We start from the raw sequence: 12,719 nt of genomic DNA on the forward strand, positions 1-12,719 counted from the left end.
TATCTGGGGGCACTTTCGGCCCTAAAAATAAAATGAGTTCATTATTAATGACATATATTATTAAATATTATAACACGACGCTAAAATGTTGATGTTTTGTGTAGATAGTTGAGCATATTGTATACTGACATACATTGGATTAGTTTTAGCATCTATAACACACAAAAGGTACCAAAGTGACACTCATCGCACATCCTTTAGTTTTTCTGTATGGAAAAAAAAATTGTATACGCCAGCCTAAAAGTCTGAACACAAGCAAAAATGCATATTTTCTAGAAATGAAATGTTCAACATTGTATACTCAATTGGAATATTAACAAATGATGATTACAACATTTGTGATGCTTGATGGGCTTTGCAAGATTCACACAAAGTCTATGTAATAACTCCACATATTCTTTGTGTCCACACTTTAGGGACATCCTGTGTATTTTTATATTTCTACACTCATTTATTTAAGACAGGCAGGGACAGTGCATCTTAATCAACTTTTTCATGTAAATATGCAAAATAATAGCCAGTGGCTAATTTCCATCTTTGGGTCCTGAGGGCAGGTTGATGTTAAGTATAGCAGAGATAACATTTCACATAAAGAAGAAAGGGAAACAATACACATAAAACAGTGTGCACTTCACAAAACCATGAATTCAGGGAGACAAAGAGCTTGAATGTGAACGTGTATAGATGATAAAGGGATAGTTCGCATTTTTTGACTTGAAGTTGTATGACATCCCCATCAGCATTGTAGTCCATTAACAGCGACTTACCCCCCACTTGGTCTCCTATTTCTGTGATGAAGAACAAATTTCCGCTTCACTGGTGGGGACAATTCAGTAAAGAGTTTGGCTTTTCAAAACAATATGCGTTCAAAAGATTAATACAATTGCATCACAAAAATGCCGTATCTAAAAAATCAGATCTCACAAAACGCTTGGCGTTTATTCGTCTCCCGCCGTATTCCTGCGCACTGTCACCTCTCCAATCTTGTGTATGTGACAAAGACGCTCGCATCTACTTCAGCGACAGAGCGCCGCAGCCATCTTGTTTATGTATACGTGTTCCACAGCGGAAGAAGATACGAGTGTCTTCGTCACATACACATGAACGCACAGGCGACAGTGCGCCAGGATACGGCGGGAGACCAATATAACGCCAAGCGTTTGTTGAGGTTTTATTTTTTGAGAAGGCATTTCTGTGATGCAAATGGATTAACCTTTTCAACGCATATTGTATTGAGAAGCCAAACTCCTTACTTCATTGTCCCCAGCAACTGAGCGGAACTATGTTCTTCATCACAGAAACGTGACCAGAACTGGACTTAGGAGACCAAGTAGGGGGTAAGTCGCTGTTAATGAACTACAATGCTGATGGAGATGTCATACAACTTCATGGCAAAAATCCGAACTATCCCTTTAAAGGACGTCAATGCTGAAGTGCCAAAGTGCTAGGTGCTATGGTATCAAAACCTGTTGGTGTTATTACGTTTTGACATATTTCCTACACAGACATGTGCGGATGTTATTACACTTGTTAAATATACACTGATGTATTTGTGTGCACACTATTCACAGTATACACCTACAGTACATAACTATATGTATATACTGTATACAAGATCACAATGACTTGTTGACTCACTAGCAACATCCCCAAAATGTGTACTACTGTTTGTATCTGTTTTCATGCATTCAACAGTGTGAAGTTTAAAACAAAAACTCACACTCAGGGTTCTAGAGACAAAAAATGTAAGCGTCCCAAAAACTGCAAAAAAATATATATATTACAATTTTTTTCTCACACTTAACTGAGTCAAACTTTTAAAGTACTTCTGCCTGAAAGCTGCATATCACATATTCATTTGATTTAGGAGAGCAACAATGTTTACATAACCCCAGTTTTTCATGAAAAAAGTAAAAAACAATTGAAATTTTGGCATCAGGTGGAGAAAGATCAAAAATGGAAGGCCAGTAATGCAAATGGAAAACCTTAACCAAACAGATTGTATTAGTTTACATTAAGATGTTGTGGCATGTATCTATCTGTCTACTGTACATACTGTATCTAGCTACCTGTAAGTACCCCAAAAAATAATGTAAACATGAAAATAATGCCAATGTACAAAAACAATTCAGTTTTATCACAATGCAGAAGATCACCGTGGAGTGCAGCACAATCAGAGCACCAGCCACAGCCCAATGTTATGTAACAGTGTGTTTATAAAAACTTTTTTCTTTTTTTTTTTTTATAAAAAAAAAAGCAAACCTACCGCCGTACGCTCCAGCGCAGCCGTGTCAAGAACGGACATGATCGTCTTTTGTAGCAGCTGTGCAGTAGAAAGAAAGGTGTGTTGACATGAATGTTGTTTTGAAATGATCCTCTTAAGGCTGTAAATTAAAACTAATGGCCAGACGAATAATCTGTGCCAGATGCTAAGTGACAGATTGACCCCGAGTTTAAAGAAATACCATATGCATCACCGGTGAGAGCGCTGATGGTTTAATCACTTGGCTTGACTTATTCTGCTGATTACACTTACTTAGCATAACTTCATACTGTCATCGCTACTTAAAGGGAAACTTCGGATTTTTGCACATGAAGTTGTATGACCTCCACATCAGCAGTGTAGTGCGCATCAACAGTGACTTACCCCTCCACCTCGTCCCGTGAGCAGAGTTCTGGTCGGATTTTGGTGATGAGGAATGTAGTTCCTGTTAGTTGGTGGGGCCACTTAAGTAAAGAGTTTGGCTCAAAACAATATGCGTCCAAAAGAGTAATACATTTGCATCACAAAAATGGCTCCTTGAAAAAAATCAGACATCACAATCACTTGGGCGTTACTTCCTCGCCCATTGTATCACTGCGCGCTGTCGCCTGTCCATTGTTGTGTATGTGTTACACAGTGTTTGCATGCGCACTGCATCCACTGTGGAACACATACACAACAATGGACAGGCGGCAGCGGGCAGTGATACGACTGGAGAGAAAGCAACGCAGAGCCATTGTCAGGTCTGATTTTTTCGAGGAGGCATTTTTGTGATGCAAATGTATTACTCTTTTGAACGCATATTCTTGAGAGAAGCCAAACTTTTTACCTGAGTGGCCCACCAACTAACCAGAACTACCTTCCTCATCACTGAAATCCGACGAGAAATCGGCTCACGGGACGAAGTGGGGGGTAAGTCACTGCTGATGCACTACACTGCTGATGGGGATGTCATACAACTTCATGTCAAAAAAGCCGAACTATCCCCTTAACAGGTAACTTTACATCTATCTATCCATCCATCCACCTACAGTATCTACCTACCTATCTATCGAGCTTCTAGGTGACAAGACATTAAGTATGTAAAGTCCATTTATTTTAATCAGTAAACTATGTCCGGCGACACCGTTCTTGCTGTCATAGAGCAAACTGAATTAGATTGAACATTGCCCCAGGCAGACCATTGACAAGCAGCTACACACATGGCCTTTGACCTCATCTACCTTAAACTGTCACTGTTCTAAGACCTTATCTCTTCTTCTACAGCCCAGAATACAGTGAAACTTCAAAAAGGCTCACACAGTCTTTTCCATGACACAAGTTGACATTCAGGTTGTGCATTTCCAAACAATTTCTCCCTTAGGAAATAATGTAAAGTCAAATTCTCAGTTCCAGGGTCAAACTGTGGCCATCATAAAAGCTTTATTAACTGTATCAACAGTTAATAAAGTTAAAGAGACCAGTGTAGAACACAACTAAATGAAACTAAAATGGAGTGGGAGCAGGAAGGTGTTTTCAGAGTGTTGTGGGATTGGCATGCAGGGTGATGGTTTGCTGGACTTTTGAATTTTGGTTGAACCCCACATGGTCCAGGCTGTGAAAGTTCCACTGTATTGACAAACTATCAAAGTTCTATTTATTTTACTGATTTTGTGAGTTTACCAATAGGGGAGACACAAAAAGTATGATTTACAACCATGTTTCTTCAAATAGTGGCTTTACTCATTGGCAGGGTACCAAGTGTTTATTAAATCAAGTGTTTATTACAGAGGTCTTTATTTGTGTCAATACTGTAGAAACAGTATTATATACAATATAAAATATTACATTTACAATATAATAAAAAGTCTAATATAACATGATTAGTGTAACTTCAATATTGTTGTATTGTAGCTACAGGTACATCTCAATAAATTAGAAACTCTTTGAATTGTTTGCATAACCAAGATTTAACACCCCCCCCCCCCAGTTTGGTCTTTTTGTTATAATATACTGTATGCTCCTTGACACATTTGTGGTATCATATGCCACTGGAAAGGTAAGTCACAGTCACGTTTATTATGATGAAGTGAGGTGTCTATTCAAGGGGAAATTCATGGAAGCACGGTGTCTATAAGAGTAGAGGCCACTATATGAGGAAATACGGTAAAGCACACTTACCTTAACCTTTATAGTGCAGTTTTGTAAATAAGCAGAGCTGAGGAAGACCTCCATTTCGATGTCTGTGTCAGGCTTGTCCACAACTGATTTGCAAGAAACACAGTGGAAGCTTTGACTGTGACAAGGGGAACAAATAATTAGCCAGTTAAACGGCCCTGATGATTAGTATTCTAAGTCTTGTAAACTGTACCCTCTAGAAGGTATCGTATCTAATTTGCGGCTTCCGCAGTGGCTGCATGCAGGCCAGGAACGGGCCGTGCTCTCATCCACGGCCACTATCACACCTGCAAAATACAACGTGAAGACATACGCATATTAGAAACTGCTTGCTCATTTCACTGAACTTCGTTTTTAGATGAGTAGATGGTAGTTGATATGTCAGCCAGCATTAGTGAGGAGGTAAAAAAACACTGACTTTATCTGAGATGGAGATGAGACATAAAACAGACACATCTGACTTCTCTCCCCACAAACACAAACACACCGCCTTAAATAAGAAAGTGAATTTAGCACTGATAACAAGTTCTAGCACATTCCGGCCCGGGCCCTTCACTTCACTCATAATTTCCAAAAGATGCTATTCACACTTGAGTGCAAAAGATAATGTTTTATGTTTATTTTCCCAGCCACCTGAGCAAACATGTATGCACGGAGTGGGCCAGAAGAAGCCATAAGGGGTCACAGTGTGGTCTTTGCCCTCAAGTGTGACACATCAAGTCGACAGATGCTGATTATTATCAGATTTAACTTTTTTTCCTTCTCTCTTATGGGCCACATTTGCACAGTTGGAAGGAATGAAAGAAAGCAAACACTTTTAGCTGATGTTGTTGGCCGTCACGCTGCTAAGGCAAATTAGACTTAAGAGGCTGTTTTTAGCAAACATTGCAACATGTGCACTGAAAATGGACACAACTGAAAACGTGTGTTCCCATCGTGCAACGAAAAAAAAAAAAGCATGATGTGAATCAAGTAACATTGAAAGGGTTCTTATTGAATCAAGTTGCAAGGACCTTGACTTGATCAATATTGCAGAAGTTATTTTCCTTGAGAGGGGACTATCTTGATGTAGTGGGAGTGGGAGTGTGTGACCTGTGAGCGTGCACAGGGAGTTGGGTGTGACCTCCGCATCGAGTGGATCCAGTCTCACAGGTCGGGCCGAGGTCTCGGTTGACAAGCAGGACGGCGACTGCGGTCCAACTGCTGAGTCCACACTGTCGTAACGTGACGTGACATCGATGACGGAATGTTCCACACACAGCAGGACACCTCAATGTAGTAAAAGAATAGCAAATGTTAAAATAGAATTATGGGTTTCTCCTCAAAATGAGTTGCATTGAAACAGGAAGCTTAAAGTGCAACTGGCTGTATGTTCCCTTTTTGTGTGCACTCACAGGTCACTTCATTAGGTACATATTTTGGTATTATTCTTTCCTTCATTGCCGAATCAGCTATACAGTGGAGCCCTGGTCAGCGTCATTAATTCGTTCCAGAAGGTTTGAGTCCAACCAAAATGGACGCCAACCATGTAAATCCGTTAATCCGTTCCAGAAAGCTAAAACCACAAAACACATTTTTATAGTTTTACATTTATAGCTTTACATGCATAAAACAATTCTAAATGCATATACAGTAAATTATTTAACAAATAAATGAACATTTAAGGTTAGTTTTACCTTCATTGAAGACATGATTCTTGACATGACTGTTCCCAAAGACACAATGTGGCAGCGAGATCAACACGGACACCTCCTTCTTGTTTTGCCATGAGTTATTTCTTGAATTCAATAGTGTTTCTCACCTCAATACTGTAACCTAAAATTGAGTCAAAGAAAGTTTCAAGTGCCACCACCAGAATTTTCATGAAGAAGGTGAGAAACAATATGGAATTAAAAAAATAACCCATGACAAAACAGAAAGGTGGTTTGGAAAAGGAAGGTGTTGATCTCGCTGCCACATAGTGTCTTTGGGAACAGTCACATCTTCAATGAAGATAAAAGTAACCTTAAATGTTAATTTATCCAATTAATTCATCATTATATGCATTTAGATTTGTTTTTATTTATGTATGTAATTATTTGAAATATAACTGTAAAAGTATAAAAACGTGTTTTGTGTTAGCATTTTTGAGAGTCAACAGCTGATGTCATCTTAGATGGGTGACATACTGTAGCTGACTTCCACTTCCCACCAGTGTTGCCAACTTGGCGACTTTTGTCGCTAAATCTGGCAACTTTCCAAACCGTCTTGGTGACATATTTTCTCAAACGGCACTGGTGACAAATCTAGCGACTTTTCCTGGCGTTGGTAGAGACTTTTCTGTTATTTGGAGACTTAAAAGTGAAAGCATGTATTCTGAAGTTTCTGTTCTCACTGAGCAGCAGCGGGTGCTGCTGAGAGGTCCGCCCCGCCCCAATGCAGTCACAAGCGGCCAGTGCACAGTCAGCTCCTGCGGCACACTGAGAGCATAGTGAAGCTCTACGAGTCCAAAGTACAAATTAATCAAGGAGGCGTGATGTCACCAGGGTGGATCTCGCAGTGTTTTACAGAGTGGGATATAAAACGTAAATGTTTTCTTAATCTTCATTAAATTACTACTCATTACACTGAAGTCTCACTTGGACTCGGTCATTTACCTCTCAGTGTGTCAGAACATGTGATGGGAGAACATTGTGTGATAAAGCAAACAAGTAGGCCTAACTGCAAGACAAAGGTGAAGCCTGGAAGCGAGTCCGAATGTAATTATTACACTGTCTAGACTATGGGAGGTGATGGCCAATGTAATACTAAAGTTATTTTACTTTGATGACGTGATGGCCAATTTTAAATTATTATTCACTTTTTTGTCTCTCCTATGCTATGCTTTTTTCCTACATCTGTTACATCCTATGATGATGCATGATGATGACATAATCTAGCGACTTCTAGAACAGCCAATAGCTACTTTTCTTACTGAGAAGTTGGTAACAGTGGTTCCCACTGCCATTATGTTAGCAAGCTAAGGATTCTAAGAAGACCTTTTTTGATGAAAAAAACACATTAACAACACAGTTGAATTCAGGTAGTGTATTAGTAACACGACAGGATGTGTGCCATATTGTATGCTAACCGGAGAATGTATGCAAACCGTGGCATTCATTTTCTACGCTGAACAAAAAAATATGCTAACCAGCACGAACGCTAACCGAGGTTCCACTGTATATTTATTGCTATACATTAGCTATTCCTTTCTCTTCTTATTAGAAAATAGACACACCTAAACACATTTACTTATATGGAAAAATGGAAACATATGAATTATTGTAAGTGTCATGTTAAACACACGGTAACAAATTATCAGCAATTGCTGAGATATGGAGAAGGTGTAGGATTAAATAAGCGTTGCTTCTTACTACTCCTTTTCAGACATGTTGACTTGCCCAAGTGTAAACATGTGATGTTCCTTAATGTAATTTGTTAAGCATGTTGGAAACAAATAAATCATGATCATGACCACATGCATATAACATATAACATAACATAACATATTAACAATGTTTACTATAGAGCTTGCAGTTTGCAGTGGTACAGGACTGCAGTGCATTATACTGAGAGCTGTCATTCATGTTTTGGTCACCCAATAAAGTTAAATGTACAGGTACAAAATAATAGAAATCAGTATGATATAGTGCTAATAATAAGTCTAATGTACCTAATGTTGTGACCAATGGGTGTCGAGGAGATACTGCACAAAATACGGCAAGTGCGTTTCTAGACATGGATTCATTTTTAGCAATGCATTGTGTTTTTCCACATGTCTTAACAGTGTAACCTGCAAGTACTTAATCTGAAATGATGCACTGATATAAACTGAACTCCCTCTAAGTTATGCAACTAAAATTAGCCTTGTCCTTGACCAGCTTCCGTGCCAACATTAATACATTAAAATCAAAATAACCTGGTAATTACAGTACTTTTTTCATTCAGCAGCTTCTAGAGAGAGAAAGATTGAATGGTATGTAATAAAGGACTACCATGTTCTTTGATGGCGTCTCTGAATGACAATCGGCACATAGCAGTCGACTGGAGCACTTTAAGGACAGAGGAAGTGAGCACACAGGAAGTGTTCACATGTACAGCCGCCGTACGCCTGCACGGCCTTCCGGAAGGCCCGTCCTGCAGGCTCGGGTCTGTCAGCACCAGCCAAACCTCACCTTGACCTACATGGCGACTCTGAAGCGGAAAGAGACAGAAATATTCATAGCGTAACCTAGAAAGCAAAGGGTGTGGAGGGAAATGTTAGATAATCTGCACTCTTCCGGTTTAGCGGCGCTCTGTAATTGCTTTAACTGGATGATTCACTCATCAAGTTAGACCAGAGTGCAGCTTCACTAGTGCAGCAGCAAACACATGTCTATCCAGGTAAAGTCCAAAGCAGGCTGCTATCTCGTTTTGGTCAAAGTCTAAAGGTTTGGCCAATCAATAGTGGTGAACGGCACATTATCATACACACGGAGATATGAGCGCTTTTCTCTACGTCAGAGGCCAAGCTTATCAGCTTGGAGGTCAAATAATCACAAAATGGTGCTTTGCACCGCTTGAGGCACAATTTTTTGAAAATTCAATGAAAATAAAGAAACACAAACGTACCTGTATTCTCTTGTAAACAACAGTGGCAACAAAACTGCAGCAGTAAGTTTTGGGTTCACTCTGGAAGGAGGGAAAAACAAAAGTTATTGGTGCTCACTGTAGATACGTCATCACCCTGGCAACCATTTTTCACATGTTTTGCGAGCATGAGAAATGCTTCACCTGCAGTATGTCTCGTAAAGTTTGTTCTGTGGACGGAAGGTGGAGTGAGGACATGCTCTGATCTTCGACAGGCTCGACTGAGTTCTCCTGACCCGACAGCAGGTAACAGAAGCTGGGAGCTGGGCCCGGAGGACGACTCTTGGATAGAATTATGAACACATGAACATACTTCAAATTGCAGCCTAATCTCTTTCCTAGTGATTTATTTTTGCACCACTGTACCCAATCTAAGACATATTCACAATATTATTTCAGCACCTAACTACAAGCACCTATGATCATAATTTGCAGTACTGAAGTATTGTGCAAAAGTCATAGGCTATGATGATATTTATTGTTTCATCAAAGCTACTGTATAATGATCAGAAATAGCTTGAATGTCCCTCATGGAGCCGAAACGTTAACGAAAGTTTTTTGCATTTGATAGTCAGAAGGCTACTTCCCGTTTTTTTGATGACAAACAGATGGGCGTTGCCTTTAAGTCTCTGGGCTCTGGGGGGTGGACAGTTGACAGACAATGATACCATAGTGACTCAAATAATTCAAATAATCCTCTATCTGTAACTTTATACAGGGTCATCATTTTTTTAATAGAAATGTTTAATGTTTTACAGTGCAACCTATCCACTATATAACTAATAATCGTCTGTTCCAGGGTCAAACTGCAACTATAGTAAAACCGCTACTGTACAGACAATTTTTAAAGTAACATTTAAACATTCTTAAGTGTCATTCTAGGGGAAAAATACACTGTGTTCAAAATTATTATGCAAATGATATTTTTCTCTGATTTTGCTTAATAGTCAATGTAAATTACAATCATCATAATTTTCAAGTCATCAACCTTTAGAGTACAATTGGAATGTTATTGAACAAACCTCCCAACGATAAAAGTATTTAAAAAAAAAAAAAACAAAACGTAAAATGTACTGTTCCACATTATTATGCACAACAGAGTTTCAAAGCATTTCACTGGTTAAGAACCAAAAATGGTCATTTTTTGAATTTGCAGCATAAGGAGGTTATATTTACTGAAAGCAAAAGCTATTTCGATCACTAACATTTCCACAGGCCAAGTTACATGTTAGTAATAGAGCCAAATAAAATGTCATCGACGCTGAGCCTTAAGATCTGATTGGCTGTCCATCAAGACACGGGATGGTCCTCAGCCCAAATTAAAAAAGAAAGAAGAAAAAGCATCTTCAAAGGCCTTGTTTCCCTCAGCGCCACAAAATTGCTCGTTTGGAATGTGTGCGAGAGCACCAAACATTGGACATTGAAAGGTGGATGAAAGTTTTATTTTCTGATGAGAAAAAACGTAACATTGACAGTCCTGATGGCTTCCAACGTTACTGGCATGACAAGGAGATCCCACCTGATTTGTTTTGCACATGGCACAGTGGAGGGAGGGATGAGCATCATCATCTGAGGTGCTTTTTCCTTCAATAGAACAATGGAGCTTCAGGTTGTGCAGGGGTGTCAAATGACAGCTGGCTATGTGGAAATGTTGCTGAGGGCATCCCTCATGCCTGAAGGCCCTCATCTGTGTGGTAATGGCTGGGTTTTTCAACAGGACAACGCTGCAGTTCACAATGCCCATCCAACAAAGGACTTCTTCCAAAGGAACAATGCCACTCTTTTGGGCCATCCTGTTCCCCTGATCTAAATCCAATTGCGAACAGTTGGGGATGGATGGCAAGGGAAGTTTACAAAAATGGACATCAATTCCAGACAGTGGATGCCCTCCGTGAAGCCATCATTCCCAGTAGCCTCCTGGAATCACTGGCATCAAGCATGCCCAAACCAATTTTTGAGGTGACTAACAAGAATAGTGCAGCTACTCATTTTAACATTTTATTTCCATTTTAGGGGGGGTTGGGTTTTTTGAGCTATGGTCTTTAACATTTGATCAGCTTATGAACAGCCTATTTCAGTTAAATGGTTGTCTGCAATAAATTGCTTACACACACAAAAAAAATCTTTTTGCATTTTGAAGCTCTACTTAAAACCTCCTTAAAGGAAAACAATCTTTATGTGAGACATGAAAACACGTCTTTCTCTTTTCTGTGCATTCTAAAAATATAAAATAGATAAAAAAGAGGGAGGTAAGAATGCATGTAAAGAGAAGCACCTATTCCGACTATAAAGCCATGTGAAAAAACTTTCAAAAAGCCTCTTTTTTTTTTTTTTTTTTAGCTGTTTTTATATCTTTAGAACGCACAGAAAAGAGAAAGGATTGTGGAATATGGGCAAAATTACAAAAAAGTGCAGTTTCCCTTTAAGAACCAACAGTGCAAAATGTAAATTCTTGAAACTTTTCAACTGGTCTTAAATTTTTTTTTAATCAGGAGTGTATTTTCCTATTTGGGTAATCATTTTTGTAAAAATGTAAATATCCTCAGCCTCTCAAAAGTGAATATTTTTTACTTCCCTTAGTTGTCCATAAAAGCTGACCTACTAGCTTTGTATTCTAGGTAAAAAAGGATATTCACACGCATCAGCTTAGGCTTTACAGTAATCAACATTTTTGTCTCTTTTCTAATATGTTGGGGACAAAAACTGTTTGTGTTTGCTAAGACTGTTAAATGCAGGAAAAAAGAGGTTTATTGTTTAGCAAAAGCATACTTGTACTATATTGGGCAGGTGTCCAGCGAGTGGGACTTTGGAACTTACACTGGCCAGGCTTGGTGTGTTTCCATGACATTCAAGGGGCATCAGTGGGGGCCACAGACTGTCTATCAGGCTGAAAAGACTGGAGCGCCTGAGTGAGAGAGAGTGGATGTAGAGTAAGGAGTGAGGCAATGAAAGGGTGAGTGTTGGGTGGGGTGGGGGGTGGGTGGTTTAGGTTGGGATTTGTTGCTGAATAAAGGACAGACTTTAGTGAAACTTTGGCAAGCGGTTTCACTTCCGCTGGAAGACCAAAGCTATTAAGGCGGCGTGCTTGTTACCATCACATAGCAAGAGCGTGCTCAGGCTGGCAGGGTTCATATGCAGAGAAACAGTTTTTATAAGTGGGATCTGACACTGTCAAGAGGCGCGGGGGAAGATTCACACCCCACCCACAGAAAATAAAGCAAAAAAAAAAAAAAAAACACTTTAGACAAGTAATTACATGTGATGTTGTATTTGTGCAGCTTGATTAAGCCTTCACTACTGTAATGACAGACAACTCATACTTTACAGATGTTCCATCAAAGCGAAACTGAGGAAGAAGGCGAATGAAAAGCAAAGAAGAAACTCCAGCACAAGCTGACAGCGGTTAATGCTACTTATTCATCCGTGTGCGCTCGGCCGTCTTATCAGCAACTTAGTCAGCTTTGTAGTCACAGGCTTCCTTTGTATGGAACTGGTTCTGCAGCCCATTCAAGTCCAGTGAGACTGCTTGAGGATGAGTAACAGCAAACTCAGCGACACTTGCTAGTCTCCTGTTTTGGGTCAATTTTACTCGTAGATTTAAAGAAGGCTGTGTTCTTCCACATCATTTGCAAGTGCTACCAAGCCGCCTTGG

At 39.6% G+C, this 12,719-nt stretch overlaps 1 protein-coding gene across 2 annotated transcripts in view; it reads right to left on the reverse strand.

Annotated features, from left to right (window-relative positions):
• Nucleotides 1-12,719, reverse strand: part of spidr (scaffold protein involved in DNA repair) — a 44,861-nt gene that overhangs the window by 615 nt on the left and 31,527 nt on the right. The window contains exons 12-19 of one of the 2 annotated variants that reach the window (XM_054765157.1): nt 11,885-11,972; nt 9,212-9,349; nt 9,050-9,109; nt 8,434-8,632; nt 5,513-5,689; nt 4,614-4,707; nt 4,424-4,538; nt 2,267-2,323 (exon numbers count right to left, since the gene is read on the reverse strand). In XM_054765157.1, the coding sequence (XP_054621132.1) occupies nt 2,267-2,323; nt 4,424-4,538; nt 4,614-4,707; nt 5,513-5,689; nt 8,434-8,632; nt 9,050-9,109; nt 9,212-9,349; nt 11,885-11,972 (928 nt within the window). Of the gene's footprint in view, nt 1-2,266; nt 2,324-4,423; nt 4,539-4,613; nt 4,708-5,512; nt 5,690-8,433; nt 8,633-9,049; nt 9,110-9,211; nt 9,350-11,884; nt 11,973-12,719 lie in introns of those variants that run through there. The other variant, XR_008567319.1, reaches the window with a different exon arrangement.

The sequence above is a fragment of the Dunckerocampus dactyliophorus genome, chromosome 2, assembly GCF_027744805.1.
Source record: "Dunckerocampus dactyliophorus isolate RoL2022-P2 chromosome 2, RoL_Ddac_1.1, whole genome shotgun sequence".
NCBI classification, from domain to species: domain Eukaryota; kingdom Metazoa; phylum Chordata; class Actinopteri; order Syngnathiformes; family Syngnathidae; genus Dunckerocampus; species Dunckerocampus dactyliophorus.